The sequence below is a fragment of the Typopeltis vanoorti genome, chromosome 20 (genome assembly GCF_054136105.1).
Source record: "Typopeltis vanoorti isolate ZY-2024b chromosome 20, IOZ_Tvanoo_1.0, whole genome shotgun sequence".
Taxonomy (NCBI): domain Eukaryota; kingdom Metazoa; phylum Arthropoda; class Arachnida; order Uropygi; family Thelyphonidae; genus Typopeltis; species Typopeltis vanoorti.
In genome coordinates, this window is record NC_143568.1 from 29,447,667 (window position 1) to 29,469,834 (window position 22,168).

Sequence of the window (22,168 nt, forward strand, 5' to 3'; positions counted from 1 at the left end):
TGTCTTATTATCCCTTTTCCTGTACAAATTGCAGCAGTCCTTGATTTAGGATGGTTTGACTTAGGATAATTCAGGATTATGACATTTTCTAATAAGGGAACATGATCCAAATATAGACACTTGACTCACACTTATGAGAGGAAGGTGTTGTGTATGTGGTCGAGCTCAGCTGCAAGGGGGGATTCCACTTTTTCACTGGAACAATCTTTGTTCCAGTGGAACTGCCCTTGCAACTGAGCTCGACCACATACACAACATCTTCCTCTCCAATGGCTACAGCGATCATAGTATTTAAAAAAATAATCAGTTCTTTCCCTATTTCCCCAGTCATCTCTTCAGAAAGAGTTTAGGAATGCCATCACCATACCCTATATTCGTGGCACATTGGAAAAAATAGCCAAGATTTTAAATAAGTACAATCTACACATAGCATTTAAGCCTCACCACAAACTTGATACCTTTATCTGTTCTACAAAAGATCAGCTCCCTCCTCTCTCAGTACCTGGAGTTTATAAAGTATCCTGTTCCTGTAAGCTGGTGTACTTTGGACAGACAGGCGATCAGCAACCATCTGCCTAGAGGAACACAAGTCATACATCTTCAACCATGACTATGGTCAGTCAGGCCTGGCTGACCATGTCTTGGATACAACACATAGGATCTCTTGGAGAAAACCACCATGCTCCACCACAGTAAATTTAAAAAAGAGAGACTATTTTTTAGAATCCACAGCAGCTCTCAGAAATCAAACAAATCTAAATAAATATGGTTGCATTAAGCTTCCTAAGATTTGGGAAACACTAATCATCAGAGATCCCACTTTATATTCCAGGCCACCTACGTCCACCCATAGAGGACGCTCCACCTAGATAAGATTTTAGAGTCACCCACGTGGTTGGCTGAGTATTGTATGGTATTTGTGTATATGTTACATTAGTTTTTTGTGTAATCCCTGAAGATGTCTCAGTGACTGAGATGAAATATAGGAAGTATTAAATTCTGTTTTAATCCTTTGAGTGCTGTTGTCGTGACGTGTTCTCTTGACGTTCGAATCCGCCATCTTGCTAAAAGTCACTCTCATCAAATAAGGAAAACTAATTGCAAATTAATCACTGATCTAAGGGTAGAGAAATTTCTATTATACTGCGCCACTCTATCCTTAGATAAGTCTATATGAATTAGTAGGATTAATTCAAAATTAGTTAGCAGTCTTTTCACTCACTCAGGCCGATGGTATTTATTTTCTTTCCTTCTGGGATTCCCGCTAGATCCGAATTTTTGTGAACGGTGCAGTAAAAAGAAATTCAGGCAAACACAATATTTAAATTAACAAACAAAATATTTAATATATGGTTATATAACAATTATATAAATTCCACTTCTAAATATGACAAACCAGTCAAGTTAGCATATCAAGTCAAGTCATTCATATTAATCCAATCTTTCAAACTTTCTCAAACAAATTCACAGTTTCAGAATCACAAAGTTTCTTTACTCAAATTATTACAATAGAATTTCTTATTTATTCAGTTTCCATGTATCTCTCAGCTACACTCTACGATTAACTCATAACAGGCACTAACCACGGTAGATATCACTTCAATGTCTATATTTTCAACTCTCAGCCTCGATGGTAAGCTACAGTTAATGTTAGAAACAGCGCAACGGAACTAATACTTAAATCTTCATACACTGAAATAAACTAATATGACTGTCCTTACCAGAAATATTCTTCAGTACTTCCAATTTTTTGTGAGCACACTTTCAAATTGTATTTATCACACTTGCGAAACACTAAATAACTAAAACATTACTAATCGCGCTTCAAAAATCCAGATAACAACTATAAGGTACATTAATTATTCTTATTTATCATTCATCAACTAGTTTAACTCCGTACAATTCCCTTTCATGGTAGTACAGAAATAAGTCGTAATTGTAGACTGACTGGATTTTTTCAGTATTCTTCTTTGAATGTCCAGTTCTCTAATTATCCGATTACGGCAATAATTTCTTTTTATTACTACGGTTGGTTTTGCTTTCAGCCAACTATAAGATTCACTTATATAAAAAAATATCTACTCAACTCCTATCCTTAGGAATCTTTTAATTACTTCTACTTCTTTAGTTTACTTCCTTGCTACCTTATAGTTCCGAAGTTCCGTTCCGACTCCCTACTTACTACTACATATATATTTTCTCTTCTCCTCTACAAACGCTCCCTTCACACGCGCTTGTTTATTTCCACGCGTCTCTATGACAACCGATAGACGTAAACATTCTCGCGAATGTTACATTAGGTTATATAACTACATTCAGTTATTACATAACGTTAACTTTCATGAAAAGAATAAATAGAATATTTGCATTCCAATAAATGCGTAGTTAAATTACAAATATAAGTTCTTACAATATTGACAAAATAATAAATAAAACAGCTTAATAATATTTAATACAGAATCTATTTACCATTAAAACATTTCTTTGATTAAGCAATTAAATATTTGACATAATTAAGGTAGTTATATGATATCAATTACAATTTATGTTATTTACATCAAATAATATTTACAAATATAGTTCTTGTGACGGAAAGTCATGTTGGATTCTGAATCAAACAACATTTATTCTATTTTCTACATAATTAGAATCCAACACTGTATACAATCCATTAAGCCTCCAACATGAAGTTTTACACAGTGTTTAGCTTTCTTACATTTGTCTCTGTATTCTCTAAGAACACAAGCTGACTTATTCACCAGGAACTTTCAGTATGCTTTCTTCTTTTCCTTCGCTGCCTCTTTAATTTCCTGTGTCCACCATGGAGTTCTGATTTTTCTATGCTTGTAGACAACCTCACCACATGCCTCTCTGGCTGAATCAATCAATGTTTTCTTCAGAGATTGCCACTGAATCTCCAAGGTTTTCTTTCTGTTCACAAACTGTTTAAATTTTTCTTGAATAATGTTTATGTATTTTACTCTACACTTCACATCTGAGAGCTGCTCAACTTTTATTCACTTTAAAACTTTCTTACACATTCTTCATTTCAGTATGATATTCAATTTTATCCTGCTGAAGACTAAATGGTGATCATCTTCCAATTTAAAATCATCTGTACACTCTAGTGTCCTACACTAGTGAGAAAACATCACTATCAACAATAACAGTCAATGAGACTTTCCTTATTTCTTGCGTCTTCTCTCCATGTGAATTTATGCACATTTTTATGTTGGAACATTGCGTTAGCAATAACCAGTCCATGTCCTGAGCAGAAATCAAACAGGTATTTGCCATTATTATTAGCTTTGCTGTTTTCTCCAAATTTTCCCAAAATATTTCTATATGTCTGACAATAATTTTTGACTGTGCTATTTAGATCCCCAACAAGAACCAACTTTTCCTTTTTCATTGTGTCAGTTGCTTTCTCTAATGCTCAAAAAATTCCTCCACTTCTACCTTAGTAGAATCTTCTGTGGGACCATAGGTACAAATAAGTCTTATTGTTCAGTTCTCCATTCTGATATTTGCCCACATCAATCTACTTGATATTGCTTGCCATTCAAGTAGATTAGCCTTGTATTTAGTGTTGAATACTATAGCTACTCCTTTTTTCCTGATTGTTATTGCCTGAATATAACATTTTGTATTTATTGCTTAGAAAGATGTCACCAGTTTTTGTCTTTTTTGTTTCAGTCACCCCTCTTTTGTCGATCTGGTACTTATCCAATTCTTCTGCTAGTTCCATATCTTTTCCATTTGTGCTTCTTATGTTGATGGTACCAATCTTGAATTTTGGTGATGTTTAGTTGGTGTGTGTTTCAGGATTTGTTCCATTAGCTGACTTTTCACTGTTTGCCCTGGTGAAAACAGTGTCTGTTTCTAAAATTTTCGTGAGGGCTGTCATTATGTATGACAAATTTATTATTAAGGGAACTATAGCATAGTAGTAGCACTTTATTAGACATATGTATTCACAAGAATAAATAATTTTTATTATTTGCAAATATTTGTGCCAGAAACTAACTTGCCATCATCAGATTATGCATATTGTGATAATAATTTTCACAAATACCATTAAAAACACATAGTAGCACTTTGTATAAATGTGAAGAATGTTAACACACTGACTGCCAAGTACAAGATAACTCATAATTAGCCATCTATATCAGGATGCCAACTATGAGTTGTCTCATATCATATGAGACAACTATATATTTTGTACTGAATATTAGTATACTAGTCATGCACTCCCTACCCGTGCAGGAATAGAATCTTTCAACCAGTAATATAATCACACAGGCACTAAACTTTTTTACTAAAAAGGTTCCTAGTTACAGTGACAAAGTGAAAAATGTATCAACAATTATATATTTTTGAAGAGAAAACACTAACAACCTTGTGCCACCAGCAGTAAGTTTAAACATCAGCCCAATGTCAGCTAACTGTTAACAAAACTTATAACATCAATGATTTCATAGTTTGATAAAGAGCACAAAAACCTATCTTAGTTCTGATCATAATTTACTGGTGATGGAGTTAAAACTTGACTGAAAGCTATACTTGAGAAACATCAATAAAAAGGTTTGATCTAGGAAAGTTAAAAAACCCAGAGGAGAAGAAAAAAACTGAGTCAATATCTAAATCAAGAGATGGCACTTATCAAGGATGATTTCATGAGGGTTGATGAATCATTGGACAAATTACGATCTGTCTTCATAGAGAAATGTGCCAATATTTCGTGTCCTCATAGAGCAGTAAAAAAGAAAGATTGGATAACTAATGAAATTCTTTCTCTCATGGATCAATGCAGATCATATAAAAATCATAGCCCAACAAAATATGAAGAGGTTCAGAAAATTATTAAAGACAAGATCAAAGAAGCAAAAGAAATCTGGATGAATGAAAAATGTAAAGAAATAGAATTTCTACAGGAAAAGCATGACTGTTTTAATCTACACTAAAAGCTGAAAGAGACTTCAGGTATATTTAAGAAAAAAAAGTATCCTTTGAAACAGAAAAGGAGAAATAATATCCGAAAAGAATGATAAAATACAAGAATGGATGAAATATGTAGAACTTTACTGATAACAGACAAAACCCAGAAAATACTTATGAACAGATGGAAGGTCTGTGCATTCTAAGATCAGAGGTAGAAGCAAATGATAAAGCCTTATGCCTTGATAGAATACCAGCAGAAATAGTCAAGTTATTAGAAGGCAACATTACTATATTAATAAAGCTATTTAATAAAATTTACGATACAGGCATAATCCCACAAGACTGGTTACAGTCAATCTTCATCATGATGCCTAAAAAGCAAATGCCAAAACTAGTAAACTATGGAATGATCAGTCTAATGAGTCGTGTTCTTAAAATGTTTCTGAAAATAATTCAAAAAGAATATACAGAAAATGTGAAGATACCATTAGTGATAGCGAATTCGGCTTTAGAAGCAGTTTGGGAATGAGAGAAGCTTCTGAAATCTTATTCCACAAATGTAGTGACCAAAACAAGGAAGTATTAATTTGCTTCATTGACTTCGTGAATACATTTGATAAAGTCAAACACACTAAAATGATTGAATTATTAAAAAGAATGGATTAGATGGTAAAGACATTAGGATAATCAAAACTTTATATTGGAATGAAAAGGCATCTGTTCAAGTTGGTGACATTATTTCAGACTCTATTAACTTGAAAAGACGAGTAAAGCAAGGATGCATGCTGTCGCCTCTCCTTTTTAACATATACTCAGAAGCCATATTTCAAAAATTATTAAAAGAGAAGAAGGGATTAGTGTAAATGGTGACAAATTGAAGTCATCAATAACATCAGATATATTATTATTATTATTATTATTATTATTATTACCCCAAGACCTCATGGAGTCAAAGACTCATCTGGGAGGTCCTTTTATCACACACACACATTTCATCATAACGAACCTCAAACACACTCAACCTCCTTGCAGACACCACACTCTCAGGCAAGTCATTCCAATCATTCACAACTCTGCATGAAAAAAAACCTGCCTCTCACTCCCCTACTCACACCCTCTTTATACAGTTTCCAGGGATGACCTCTGGTTCTCCCCTGATCTCCCACTATTCTCTGTAGAACGTCTCCACCACTGATCTTATAACAACCCCTTACCAACTTGTAGGTCTCTATCATATCTCCCCTCTTCCTCCTCTCCACCAAACTCTGCAAATTACATCTCAATCTTTCCTCATACTCAACATTCCAGAGGTCAGAAACTACCTTAGTCAGTCACCTTTGGACCCTTTCTAACATCACTTCATCCTTCTGAAAACCCGTTGACCAAATCTGGGCACAATAGTCCATGTGTGGCCTAATCAAAGCCTTATACAATGGAACAAGAATCTCCCTACTTCTACACGCCAGTTCCTCTGCATCATTCCTAGAAGCCTTTGTGTTGTCTTCACAATTTTGGCGATGTCTCCCCTAAATTTTAGATCCTTATCCACTATCACCCCCAGATCTCTTATTTCCTCTACCTCCAACAATATATTCTCACCAAGCATAAATTCTGCATCCCATTTTTGTTTTCCAAATTTGAAAACCTTACATTTTGCAACATTGAACTCGCATCCCCATTTCCGTGCCCAATCACTCAATTTATTCAAGTCTTTTTGCAAGACTACAACATCTTCACTACTCTTTATGGTTCATCCCAACTTTGTATCATCTACAAACAACTGAATATCTCCATCCAAATCTTCGCCAATATCATTAATATACAAGTTAAATAGTAATGGCCCTAAAACAGACCCCTGAGGCACTCCACTAGTGACTTTCCTTTTCCTGGCTATCGCACCCCATACAACTTGTTGATACCTATCAGATAGCCAGTCTCCAATCCAATGCACTAATCTAATATCCAACCCCATCTGTTCTAGTTTCACTGTCAACTTATCATGAGGTACTCTATCAAAAGCTTTTGCGAAATCCAAGTATATTACTGTGTATCGTTCTCCTCTGTCTAAGGAAGCAGTCACCTTATTGTAATAAGTAAGTAGATTACTAAAACATGACCTCCCTTTAGTAAATCCATGCTGTCCATGAAAGATAATACCACTGTTGTCAACTCAATTCTGAATACTAGTTCTCACAAGCTTCTCCAACAACTTAACTAGAACACCCGACATACACAGATATGCCTATAGTTTGATGCTTGAGTTCTATCACCTTCTTTATGAAGTGGCACAATCTTGCCCTCCTTCCACTCCTTAGGAACTTGACTGAGTGCAAGACTCATAAAAAAATATGTCAAGGCTGGTGTCAACTCCCAGGCACATTCCTTCAGAATACATGGTGATATATTATCAAGTCCCACAGCCTTATTTACACCTAGTTTGCTGAACTCCCCATACACCTCTTGCTCACTTACAGTCAGTCTCTCTTCCCCATCTCAACTGCTCTCAATCTCTCTCTCTTCATGAAGTCACATTCACAAGATTGAAAGACCTTTTTGAACTGCTCATTAAGTATCTCCACCACACCTTCTGCAACAGCTGTCTTTATACCATTTTCTCCAATGTCATTCTTCCATAATCATTCTTTCTTTTGCTGGCTACATATTGAAAGAACTCCTTAGAATTATTTTTGGCTTCATTAGCTAACTGCTGTTCATACCTCTCTTTAGCTACCCTCACCAACCAAGTCACCTGCCTTGCCTGGTCTTTGTAGACCTCATGAAATTGGTTATTTCCACTTCTCTTATGCTGCCTCCACAGTGCCCTATTTCTCTGTATCGCATGCTTGATCTCTTTAATCATCCATCTCACACCTACCTTATTTAACCTTCTCACCCTTGGAATACATTTAGACATTGCATCTGCTAGGTAGTTTTGAAAATCCCCCAAACTGCACTGATCTCTTTTCCAGCTAACTCCTCATTCCATGCTACACCCGCAAGCTGTCTCCTGTGCTCTTCATAATCACCCCCCCACCCTTGTAGTTCCACATATACCCTTTTCTCACAGGGGTCCTAGCACTGCAGGTAATTACCAATTGATGGATGATTTGACACCTCATTTATAATTACATCCTCTGATGAGATGACCATATCCAAGACCCTTAATCCTTGTGTGCCCTCTGTTACATACTGGCTGAGGTAATTATCCCTCAAAAACTCAAGAAACTCATTTTCTTTACTTCCAGTTGCTTCTTTACTTCTCATCATTCCAGTCTATATTGCCACAATTAAAATCACCCATAATGATCACCCTTTTCTTATTTGCTTGGCTAATTTGACTATACATTTGACTATCACCACCATCCACATTACCTGGTCTATAACAACATCCCACCAAGTATTTGATTCCATTCACCTCTATCTCACGCCATACTGCCTCAAAACCACTGGCACTATTTCCGTCTTGCATCTCTACTTTGTATGGACATAACTCTTTCTCTATCATCAATAGCACTCCCCCTCCCTTTTTACCTCTTCTATCTTCACGAAACACATCATACCCTTTCATCTCTATTCCTGTCAGGATATGCTGACAGTATTCAGGATCTTCAAAATCTTCTTGAGCTAGTGAATGAAGAGAGTGAAAAAATAGGATTAAGAATAAATATCACCAAAACTAAATTCATGGTTATAAGCAAGAAACCAATCTTAATTCATCACTTTCTTTAAATGGGAAACAAATAGAAAGAGTGAACAAAAAATTTAAATATCTCGAATGCTGGTTAAATGAAGAACCCAGAAATGGAAATAAAAGTTAGAATTGAAATGGCAAGAAAAAATTTTATCCTGATGAAATCAACACTGTGTAACCACAATGTAAATTTAGAGTTTAGAGTATGCATGGATAAATGCTTTATATGGCCTGTACTGCTACACAGTGCAGAAACTTGGACCTTGAAGACAATATAGATAAACCAGAAAAAAAACTTGAAGCTTTTCAGATGTGGTTAAAAATCCCATGGACAGCAAAAACATCCTATCTTTTCTAATATTTCTAATATTTTCTAATAAATAAAAAAGAAGTAATGAAACAGATGGAAAAATCATGTGAACTTTTTAGATACTATAAAAAGAAGAACTACATATCTTGGTCATCTACTTTAAAATGAAACATAAGATACTTCAATTGATTATAAAAGAAAAGATAAAGGGAAGAAGAGGACAAAGGAAGATGAAGATCTTGGCTGGCAGACATCAGACAATGGATTGGCATGAAGTCTAAGGAACTGTTCAGAGTGACTGAGGATTGCTCAAAATTTGTCAAGATGGTTGCTGGCCTCCGATAGATGGCACTCAGAGAAGAAGATAACATGCTTATGATATTGATTATTTTTGACTTAAGTACTCTAAGTACATAATTTTGTTATTTATTTTAATATAGAAAGAAATGAATAGAGAATTAAATTCTGTCCAGCTGGTACAGAATTATTAATATCAGTTTAAATCACTTTACTTTTAGAAACAGTTTGACTAAACTTAAACCACGTAGGTATATTCTTATGTACATTCTATATCCCAAATATTATTTTATTACAGTTAGCCAGAGCAGATTTCTTGCAGTGTATAATTTTGACATGTTTTGCCTTGTCGACATGTAAGGAATTGCAAATGTCAGATTTCAGTGAAATTTCTTCAGGCAGAATGAATCTAGTAGGCAAGTTCATTATACAGAAGTCTAAAAAAGTAATATTATTAATATCAAATTCAAAAAAGGAGATTTCTTAGAATTTGTTGCCATAAAGATTTAAAGACCAAAATATTAGTCAAAGATTTGGACATCTGTATTTATCTCCATTTAAAGGACCTTGTTGTTTTTGTTAGGGAACCAGGGCAGGGAATGAATTGTCAGCAACTAGAACAATTGCATACCTAAATTTCACTCACTGGAAATGAAGATGGACATCAGGGTGAGAAGCATCCTCCAACAGGAGGTGGAACTGGCATACAGAAATACCTTGTTGATATAACTGGTGTGAACAGTACTGTCATGTCATATTCAGGCAGTAATGATTAGAGAAAAGAGGAAGCAACTATAGTATTCAACACTAAACATGAAGGTAAATTTTTTGAATAGTAATTTGAAGTACAGTGATGTTAGAAGATTTCAGAATATTACTCTGAACAGTTATACTTATTTGCTCCTGTGGTGTCACAGATGGTTTTAGTTGGAAAAAGTAGAGAAATTTGAGTCTTAGAAAGGGCAGCTGACATAAAAGCTACTTCATGTCAAAGAGCTAAGTAACAGCAGAGTAGGAAATGAAGCACAAACATAGAGATGTACTGTGAAAACTTTTGAAGAAAAGAGGAATATAAAGATGTGTATAAAATGCATGTTGAGAGCATAAAAGAAATGTCTTAGTATATTATTGTTAATGATATCTTATTAGACTGGTTCAAGACACAAACTCTACAGGAGATTTGTAATAGGATATGAGTCATCTCTCATATCCTATGAAAGATGACGCATAGCTTATCCATTTTTTATGTTCAGAAGACCTTGATGAATCAAAGAAATTCCACCTTTGAGTCGCATACAAACCCATCATCCAAATTTTTATTGGATAATGGGTTTGTAATTGCAATATAATTTTGGCTTTATCATATAAGATAATATAATGGCTTAATCCTTCTAAAATGTGTTTAAATATTCTAAAAGCTTGGTAAAATGTGTATGGTGACTTTAGCATGATACTTGGATCTACTGCTGTTGCTGCTTAATCTATCAAATTCTTTATGGCTGTAACTTATCTTATTTTGGACAAACTGAGTGCTTTGTCACAAAATGTATATATGAACATCAGTCCTGTATTGAACTAAATAAATCTCATCAGTCCAGCCTTCCAAAACATGGAATTTATAACACTAGCCATATGTCCTTGGGATATTGTAAAGCTTCTACATAGCACCTATAAATTAGAATACCTTTTCAAATAAAGTGCTGAAATTCATCATTGCAGTTTCAATGATGGACTTTCTACCAAAAATATAGCAAATTGTCATTAAAACTGTATTTCTTAATTTTTTTTAATACACAGGGTGTTTCAAAATTATGTACACATACTCTAAAAATGTATGTATATTTAATGAACAACCTATATAATTTTTTATTTTCTTTATCACATTTTAAAGCTAAGAGAATTTTTATTACAATAACATAAATTTAGTTTAAATGTTCAAAATACCAACCATTAGCATGCATGAGTGACATCTCTCACCAACTGATCTACAACCTGAAATGAATAAAGCAGGCAAAATTTTTTTCTACTTTCTGTTGTATTGTCATCCACACTTCCTCCAATATTTGCAGTTTGTGACTTTAAACATGATTTTTCAAGTATCCCCATGCAAAAAAAAAAAAAAAAAAAAATATATATATACAGGAAGTTAAAGAGGCAGTGAAGGAAAAGAAGAAAGCATATGTGAGATGATAAAGGTGATATGAAAATGGGAGAAAAAGATATCCTTGAAGTATGGAGTAATTACTTTGAAAAATTGCTAAATCAAACAAGCAGTGATAGCACAGTGGTAAAAAACGGCCAACAGGGATACAGTCAGGAATAGCATATCAAAAGTTCCTGGCAAATAAGTCGGCTTATGCTCTTAGAGAATACAGGACTGTTGTAAGAAAGCTAAATACTGTGTAAAACTAGCTAAACAAAAGTCATGGAAGGACTTTGGCAAGAACATAGAAAATAAATATCAAGAAGTAACTGGTAATTTACGGAATTAACAACGCATATAAAGTATATTAATTAAAGATAACTTTAATGAATCACTTCTATATTTTGGCACTGTCACATTGCCATCTTCGGGAACATAAAGATATGGTATGTGCACTCAGGAACTAACACAAAGTCATCTGCTCAGATGACAAGGCCCTGACTATTGAACTAAACCACATCCTCAACACTTTCTTAGCCAATGGCTATAACCCCAAAAAATTCCAAAAAATACTGAAACCTGTAAACCACAATCCCCCTCCCCCCCCTCCACAATAAAGATTACACCAAGTCTATCACCATCCCCTACATCCAGGGCACCTCTGAAAAAATAACCAATATCCTCAAAAAATATAACCTTACTTCCTGTTACAGACCATATAAAAAGTTGGCATCCCTTATCCGCTCTACCAAAGACCAACCACTTCCCCTAGATCTACCTGGTGTATACCAGGTCCCTTGCAGCTGCAAATTGTCCTACTTTGGCCAAACAGGCAGAACAACAAATATCAGGATTTCAGAACACCAAGACTACATCCGGTTTCACCAGTACAGCCGCTCTGGGCTGGCAGACCATGCCTTAGATACCCACCATAAAATTCGTTGGAAGAAAACAAAAATAATCCATCGCAGCAAGTTTAAATATGAAAGATTATTCAAAGAATCTTCAGCAGCTCTAAAAAACGTTCCTAACCTCAACAAATTTGGGTGCATGAAACTGCCCCAAATTTGGGAGACTTTCATTATGAGAACTTCAGCCCAACTGCCAAGACTACCAAATTAGCCCGCAAGAGGGCACCATTAGGACTTTAGGAACAATATTAGTTTCTTGCTTTCTTCCTCATTTGCTTTGTGTTAGTTCCTGAGTGCACATACCATATCTTTATGTTCCCGAAGATCGCAATGTGACATTGCCGAAATATAGAAGTGATTCATTAAAGTTATCTTTAATTAATATACTTCATATGTGTTGTTAATTCCGTAAATTAATTACCAGTTATGTCTAACCAACGTATAAGTCTTACTACTAGAAATATCAAGAAGGTGGCAAAATATTCTGGAGGTTGTTGAAGAAGCTTAGAAATGGAGGAAAGAGTGCTGTAACAGGAGTTAGAGATGATAAAGGTGACATGAAAATAGGAGAAAAAGATATCCTTGAAGTATGGAGTAATTACTTTGAAAAATTGCTAAATCAAACAAGCAGTGATAGCACAGTGGTAAAAAATGGCCAACAGGGATACAGTCAGGAATACATATCCATACTTGATGTAGAAAAAGCCATCAAAGGCTTGAAATGTGGAAAAGCAGCAGGAGTAGATGATATTCGACCAGAAATGCTGAAGTATGGTGGTATAAAAGTCTTGCAGTGGCTGCACTGCATAGTTCAGAAAGCCTGGACAGAGGGACGAATTCCTGATGATTGGAGTAGAGCTCTAATAGTACCAATATATAAAAATGGAAATAAAACTGAATCTGAGAATTACAGAGGTATTTTCCTACTGAGTGGTTCTGGCAAGATTTACTTGAGAAACGGTTGAGAAGAATTGTGGAAGAAAAGCTTGGTGAAGAACAGGCTGGATTCAGGCCAAATAGAGGCTGTCAGGATCAGATCTTCAGTTTACAATAAATAGCTGAGAAAGCATGGGAATATAACAAAGATCTGTATTTAAGTTTTGTCAATCTGGAAAAGGCATATGACAAGGTGCCAAGAGAGAAGCTATTCAGTACGCTACAGTTATATGGTGTCATTGGGCATTATATCAAGGAATGCTTAGTCTTTATTTGAGTTGCAAGTCAGCAGTTAGAATTGAAGGATGTACAGGAAGATGGTTTAATGTTAAATCTGGTGTGAGACAAGGATGTACATTATCCCCTCTGTTGTTCATTATCTATATGGATCACATCATGAAGGAAAGTGGTATTAAACATGATATCAGAATTGGAGATGTTAATGTCAGCTCTTTGCTTTATGTGGACGATGTTATACTTCTAAATAAATCCACTACAAGTTTGCAAGATTCCCTGACTAAATTGCATAACTATTGTAATAGATATGGTATGAAGGTCAGCAATAAAAAGACAGACAATGAAAATAGGTAGGATCATGGAAAATGTCAACTGTGTTGTGAACGGAGAACCTGTGGAACAAGTAAAACATTTCAGCTACTTAGGCATGATTTTTAGTGAAGATGGTAAATTAAATATGGACATAGACAACAGAATCAACAAAGCTGGTATGGTAGGAAGTCAATTGAATAAATTCATATGGAATTAAAGAGAAATTAGTCAGAACACTAAATTAGCTGTATACAAGACAGTGTTCAAACCAATTTTAACTTATGGATCTGAGAGCTGGGTCAGAAGTAAAACACTTGCCCAAAGACTAGAGACTGCAAATATGAGAGTCCTGAGAAAGATTAGAGGCGTGAACAGATGGCATCAATGGCAATATCATATTAAAAACGAGGATATTAGGAAAGAATTAGACATTGTCAGCATCCAGCAATGTGTTAGCAGAGCTAATCTGAGGTAGTATGGTCACTTAAACGGAATGGGCGAGGAAAGATTAGCATAACAAGTGTTCTCTGCCAGGTTGGCAGCAAAACGACCCAGAGGAAGACCAAGATATAGGTGGATTGATACGGTACAATGTGCCTTGGACGATAGAAATATAAGATCTGATAATGATAATATTGGAGTCTTGACAAGTAACAGACTGATTTGGAGGAAAATTGTAGATAGGAAGTTAGTAATGATGTAAATTTTTCATGTAGTACTATCATATCCTGTACACCCCTTGAGGGTACATGGCAGGAATTTGATTATGATGATGAGTATATGTTATATTATCTCCAAAAGGATACTTGCTTGGTGACCTATGGAACGATCAGGAAATTCATTCCTGAGATGATCCTGCACTGCTGTATGAAAATATGAGGGTGCCTATCTTAAAAAAAAACCCACCAGAATATCTTAAACATGTTTTGATAATGGTACACCATAATCTGTCAATATTTCATGATAATTTTCACCTTTAAGTACCATTGAATTGATAAGGGCCAATTATTTTACATGAAGAGATTTCCATCAACATGGTGATCCCAGATAGATCGACATCCTTCTGAAGAATTATAAAAAAAATTACCTGTCTCTTAGCTTTAAAATGTGATAAAGAAAATTTAAATTGCTTGTTGTTCATGTAATATAAATTTTTAAAGTCTGTATACATAATTTTGAGAAAGCTTGTGTGTGATCAATCCTAATTGTAAAATAATTTTTAATCTGACACACTTGCAACTGTGCAGAGAAAGATACCATTCTTCATGCACTCACATTATTTTTGAATTTTCAGTTATGTATTTGTTAACATTATTGGTTTATGAAACTTAAATTGAAATATTTGTCTAATATTTAATTTCTAATACTTCTAAGGAATATTGATTCTCTCTTCACATTAATGCTTAATGTGTGTGGGTCTGGCATCGTTAATTTAATCATAATTAAACAGGAGTAATACACAGTTAAGTATTACTACTCTTGCAATCTGCTGACGATTTTATTTTAAATGTTAATTGCTGTAAGGCTTGAATATTTTGAGTTTGTTTGATCTAAGCCAAATAAGATCAAATAAGATTATTCATAGATTGCAATACATATTAAAAACTCCAGTAATTCAATCCTAGCATTTCTCAGATTGAACTATTAAAAGGATTTAAAATAGCTAGTTTTTGATTCTAACTATTTTAAAGTTGGATACCTTTTAAATTCTATTGTGTGATAGAAGATGTTGAAAGGGAGTAACTAAAGTGGAGAATGTTTTTGTTACATCCTTTACATTTTTTCTTTTTTTGTTGATTCCTTTTTATTGTTAATTGGTCTGAAAATATTTTGAATTTATTTCAGTTCATCAGGGTGGAACCATGTGTATTTGACTTTATGAATAGCACAGTTGAGGAAGTGTGTGAGAGATGGGAGAATACAGTCATAAATGGAAAGAAGATTAACAAGTATACCATGTGGGTTAAAAAAATGAGTGATGATGTTCATCCAGTACGTTTCTTGATGATGGGATACAATTCGTTGACTGGGTCTCATTATGACAAATATGTTTTTGCATATAGCAGATTCTTTCCAGGACCTGTAGATAAAGAAAACTTTGAAATTCAGAGTAAGAATTTATATTTGTATTAAATTGTGATGAATTAGGCAAGTTAATATGCTGTATATGTAATGTAAATGTTGATTACAGAATAATATTTTTATTACCTTTACAGTTTATCGAAGAACTCCATATTTTGGATTATTAGAAAGAAATTCCTTATGGATCAAATGTGGTGGAATCCATAATAGTATTTATTAACAGGTGTGCATCCAGATAGTGGGTGGTGGGACTATAATAGAACTAAGTCTTTTTGATATTTAGGCTAGTCAAGATTTTTTTTTTTTAATGTTAACTAAGATAATTAAGTTTGAATCTTGCTGTGGAGGAGAAGGGATGTTTGCACACACCTTTAGGTGGTAGGTGATTTCCTTCACCTAAAATCATAGAAACTGACATATCTGCAGATATCTTAATTTGAAAACTAATGTCTTATGCCTTCAAAGATAGCAAAAAATAGAAAATAAATATATAAATAATAATAATAAAAAAAAATATTGCTTCCTTGATAAAATTATAAGTTGCCAAAATTTTTGTGCAAACATCCATCTTAAGAAAAGGCTTGGAACACAGTAACTTCATGGCAAAAGGCAAATCTTCTGGAAAAAATAACTAAGCCAAATGATAAAAACTAGGAAATAACCACAGCATATGCCTGTTAGGCTTGAAATAGCACAGTACTTTGTATCTACTCAGTATCATAAAATTGTATTTTTCTTGGCCAAAATATATTTACAAAGCCTCTGGTCAAATGTAACACTGTTATGGAAGCAGCAAAGTAAAACAGAATGTCAGCCTTGAGGCATTTTGCAAATAAGTTAGCACCTATTAGATTAATTTGGGTTGCTTGGATGAATGAATTTTATTTAAATTTAGTATGGAATCATTACAAAAAAATTGTTATGCATTCTCAAAAACTAGAAAATAACCACAACATATGCCTTGTTACACTTGAAATAAATTTTTCCTCGGAAAATGTTTTTGGGAAACTATTTTCAGAATTATGTATTACAAATAATTACGCTCTCAATGGATGAAATTTGGTATTTCAGATGTGTGCTATAGCATGTTTATATAATTCAATTTTGGTTTCATTTGAATTGTTTACGAGAGTGGTCTGAAAAGTTCTTGGCCTTGACCATAGATGGCAACACTATCGGCAAATTTTTTTTTTTCTAAGGTGGTACATCTGTCATAAGCATCCATGTGAAATTGCAAGTCATTCTATCAAGTAGTTTGTTTTATACAGTTGTCTGAAACAAAAGTGTTGTCTGTATCCCTTGAAATGGATAAAATTGAGTATCGTGCGGTTATAAAATTCTTTGTAAAAGAAGATTAACAGCAAAAGAAATTCATTCAAAGTTCATAATAGTTTATGGGCACTCTTCTCCTTCGTTTTCAACAATTAAGAAATGGGCTGCCGAGTTTAAATGTGGCCATACCATAACCTTGAAGATGATCCACATGAAGGATGTTTAAAAAGTGTAGCAACACCAGAAATCATTGATCAAGTGCACAATATGATATTGGATGACTGGCGAGTCAAAGTGTGTGAAATTGCTGAGACTATAGGCATTTCAAAAGAATGTGTAGGATATATTTTGCATGAAGAATTGCATATGAAAAATGTTTGCTCAAGATGAGTGCCATGCTTGCTCACAGCAGATCAAAAACGCACTCGCATGACAATCTTTTAACAGTGCTTGGAGCGTTTTAACAAGAATAAAACTGATTTTGTGTGTGGTGATTTATTACTATGGATGAGACTTGGATTCACCATTACACACCAGAATCTAAACAGCAGTCAAAACAGTGGACAGAAGCCGGTTGTTCAGCGCCAAAGAAGACAAAGTCTGTTCTATCAGCAAGAAAAGTCATGGCATCGGTGTTTTGAGATGCTAAAGGCATTTTGTTTATTAATTATCTTGAAAAGAGTAAAACAGTAACTGGAGAATATTATTCCAATCTTTTAACCAGACTAGACAAAAAAATTTGTGAGAAAAGACAGACGTTTGCAGAAGAAAAAAATCATCTTTCATCAGGACAGTGCACCTGCCCACAAAAGTGTTTTGGCAATGGGAAAATTAAAGGATCTGCACTATGAATTGTTGGAACATCCACCCTATTCCCCAGATTTTTTCTCCCTCTGACTTCTATCTATTCCCAAAACTAAAACTCTTCCTTGCTGGTTAGTGTTTTTCTTCAAATCACGAGGTGATTGCAGCTGTAGAGGGGTATTTTGCAGATCTTACTGAGAACCATTACAGGGATGGGGTAATGGCACTGGAATAAATGTATTAGTCTTAAGGGAGATTATATTGAAAAATAAAAATAATTTTGAAATTATAAATTTTTTTTTTTTCATTGTTAGGCTGAGAACTTTTCAGACCACCCTCGTATCATGACAAAACTCGAATGATTTGAATAATTCCACACTGCTGGGATAGAATTCAATGAATTTGGTATTTAGGATCTCTGTTAAAGTTTATTGATTCATTTCTATCTTAATTTAATTGGACCATTAAATGGCAAATTAGACAAACCAAAATTGCATCTATAATACATAAGCCCAAAACAAGTTGGTTTCTTCACTGACTGTTTGACACAAGTCAAAATTTTACAAAAGCTCCTGCCATTCAGTGCACCTCTCACTAGAAACTACTTACAGGCATTTATGATAGCCATTGCAAAAAGAAGAAAAATCAACATTTGAAAACTCAGTTCTGAACAATTTCAGACTGTGTAAATACTTGTTTAAATAATGGAGTCTACCAATATGTTGTCCAGTTGGTTATATACATACATTCTAGTACCTAAGATTGAACCTAAGATTTTCAATCTTAGGTTCAAGACCAAGTAATGAGCAACACTCTCCCCCCTGCCCACATACACACCATAATTAGACCATTTTTATTGTCAGAATGACTCAAATGATACCAATAATTCTCTAAATTACTGGTACCAATTTGTACCAGTCAGACCATTTTAATATAAAATCAGTCAGAACAAAAATGTCTACTCTACTTAGTTGTTTAATAATGAATTATGTTTGTTGTACAAAGAATACTATTATGAAAGATATAATTTTTTGTGTTTTTTTTTTATTCTTTTCTGAAGTAATTTTCTTACTTGTCCTATGATGCAAATTTTATGGCTAATTAGTTTTTAATGAAAATAGTTAGAAATATTCTTTTTTACTTGATCACAGTTTATTTAAATCTGTATTATATCTGCACACAATCTTAAGTTGTGCTTCTTTTTCAATATCAGATTAGATAATTTTTTCTCTTCCTCCTTCTGAACATAATTTTTTGATATTTTCATTATATCAGATATGACTTGTCGAAATTTTCCTGGGCCTGGATCTCGTTATGTTAGTTTACATAATCCTATGAAGGAGTTTATTAATGGACATGATGAGCATGTGAATGATGCATTTAAAGAATTCAAATCTGTTCATAAAAAAAATTATGTTGATCTCAAAGAACACGATAGAAGAAAAGATATTTTTCGCCAACATTACAGGTAATTTTTAATGAGTATTTTTAAATCTAATTTTACACACTTACATTCCAACATTTACCCTATAGCTGAGCATTACTTCCTATCTAGTCCATCCCTCAAGAAAAGAGAATATCTACTGTGTAGTAACTATTGACCCATTACTTCAAACCTTTGTTAAAACAGGGGTGCAGCAAATTTTTGCATTAGCTGAAGGCCTACCAATCTAAAAGTAATTATTTACTATTATGAATCTGTTTACAGTAGCCTTTATACGTTAAATTCTTATTAGCTTTCAGTTTCATAACCACATGCTATCAGCATTTGTCACGTGCCTGATTAGAGAATGATATTTGTGTAGAAAATCAAAAGTTTGATTAAATTATACTTAAAGACCCATGTTTGTAACTATTGAATGGTCTTTATTTAATTCACTGAATTTGTTATGTTGTGTAATAATACCTGTTCGTTTTGCTAACATGGACAGTACAGCAGCAGTTGTTATTAACTTCTGCTTGTTGTATAGTTAAACAGTTACATTTGTGTAATGAGGACATTCACGAAAGCTTTTCATCCAGATTTTGAGAGCATTAGTAATCAGGTAACTTAGGGAGACAAAATAGGAATGGAAATGAGGATTTGTTTTGGAAAGTTTTTGTGAGACTTTAACTAATTTGTAATAAAGTGTCTCAGAAAATGTTTTAAGCCATGTATCCTGTGGCTACAGATTCTCCAATTAAATGGACAATACAAGAAAGGAGATTCTCAAGAAGCATTTAGTTTGTGTTTCAAAAAAATCCTAAAAGAAAGTTCAGTTTTTCCAGTCTCATGGAAGGATAAAGTGATATGACAAAACAAATTATTATTATTCAGGAACAAGTGGATTAATCAAACTGAACTGTCAAGTACAGCAAATTAAGAAGACCCACATTTCTCTGATACATGTAATTTGTATGACATTAATAAAAATTAATTTTATTAGTGAAAGAGAATTTTTGATTGAATTTTTCTGATCTGATGCTGATAGCATGTGGTTATGAAACTGAAAGCTAATAAGAATTTTAACGTATAAAGGCTACTGTAAACAGATTCATAATAGTAAATGGTTACTTTTAGATTGGTAGGCCTTCAGGTAATTTGAAGTGAGACAGTATTTATGTTCACTATGACACTGTGGAAGATGATAAATTGTATATTTTTCCTTTTCATGTGAAATAACTAGCATATGCTGTGAATTTGAATAGTTCAAATGTCTTGATAAAATGACTATGAAATCAATAGTGTTCAGTTAGTGGTACATTAGCTTCAATATCACCTCATTATTTACTAATCATTATGTTTGAACTTTCTAGAATATGGTTTTTTAATATCATTTTATAGTGAACAGAATTTTTTCAAGGAGGAAGAGTTACTTGTGAAAGAAGGAGACAAGTGATTTTGCCAACTGTTTAGCAAGTACTTATCTAGAGCTGCCTATACATACCAGTGTTTCTAACTGTGTTGCATGGAACTGTAGGGTTTACACACAAGTAACACTGATTTGATTCTAATATCTTAAAAATTTGTACTGTGTATGTGTTGTTATCATAGTAATAATACTCATAAAATCTGTTTAATTCTCATATGTTAAATAGTTTCACTGTTCCCATAAAGAGAAAGTTCAAATCCTGTTTTAATAGATGGAATTCTGCTAGATCTCATTTGCACAAGGATGAGTTAACCAGTCTTAGATCGCACTGTTTTTTTTTTTTTTCTTTCCTGCAGATATACATGTGACAGAAGATAATATGTCTTCATGAAAGTCAGGTCACATGGCTTTTACATTCCATCGTGTGTAATAACAGAATGAAAGATAATGATATAAATTTTATTTTTGATACATGAACTCAGCAGGTTAAACTCTGAAATGTGTAGGTGATATCTATTTTGATTTATGAATATTGAAATTTCATGGTGACAAAATGGTGCTTTTCTTTTTGAACTTACTTTTATGATTATATTTGCCAGGTACATAAATTCTAAAAACCGTGCTGGTTTGACATTCACGTTAGCTGTCAATCACTTGACTGATTTTACTGACCAGGAAATGAAGATTTTACGAGGGCGACTACCAAGCCGTGGATATAATGGAGGAGAACCTTTCCCAGTTCATCATGATCCAGATGTTCCAGATTCTTTAGATTGGCGTCTTTATGGTAAGTACTTAACAAATTAAATAATCTTTGTATATGAACCAAACAAAAACAATCGCTGTTTACTTTTTTTTTTTACATAAAACTTTAGCCAAAAGGCATTGTCATCTACAGGGATGATCAAGAATTTTTGAAATTTTAACATATACAGTTAAAACTGAAAAACATTCAACATAATATAAGCCATTATGTTTTGTGGTCTCAGTCCATTTCTAAAAGCAGGTTAAGAAGTTACCATCATTTGCACAGACTAAAGAAATTAGTCTAATATCTACTATTTTCATATTGGGTTTAATATCAATTTCCTTAATGATATGGTCCATGAAGATTATAAACAACAGTGGGGATAGTGCATATCTCTACTTTGTACCTGATTCTGTAGAATCTTCAATTTTAACAGCTCAGTTGTTACTTATAAGCAGTGCATGTGTCCTATTCCAGTTATTTCCAGATAGGATGTCATAGTTTATTATTTAATATTTGTCTTAAAATTAAAATCTGGTTTTTGGCAACTCCTGTTTCATCTAAATCTATTTGTTCTTTTTTGGTTTTCCCTTCACTATTTGGAGGAAAGGGATCAAGGAAGACTAAGATAT

The 22,168-nt window shown here is 33.7% G+C and overlaps 1 protein-coding gene across 1 annotated transcript in view; it reads left to right on the forward strand.

Annotated features, from left to right (window-relative positions):
* The window catches only part of CtsK1 (C1 family peptidase 26-29-p), a 103,883-nt gene that overhangs the window by 29,269 nt on the left and 52,446 nt on the right, over nucleotides 1-22,168 (forward strand). The window contains exons 4-6 of the mRNA XM_090410714.1: nucleotides 15,624-15,888; nucleotides 19,212-19,404; nucleotides 21,388-21,575. Coding sequence (XP_090266840.1) covers nucleotides 15,624-15,888; nucleotides 19,212-19,404; nucleotides 21,388-21,575 — 646 coding nt within the window. The remainder of the gene's footprint in view (nucleotides 1-15,623; nucleotides 15,889-19,211; nucleotides 19,405-21,387; nucleotides 21,576-22,168) is intronic.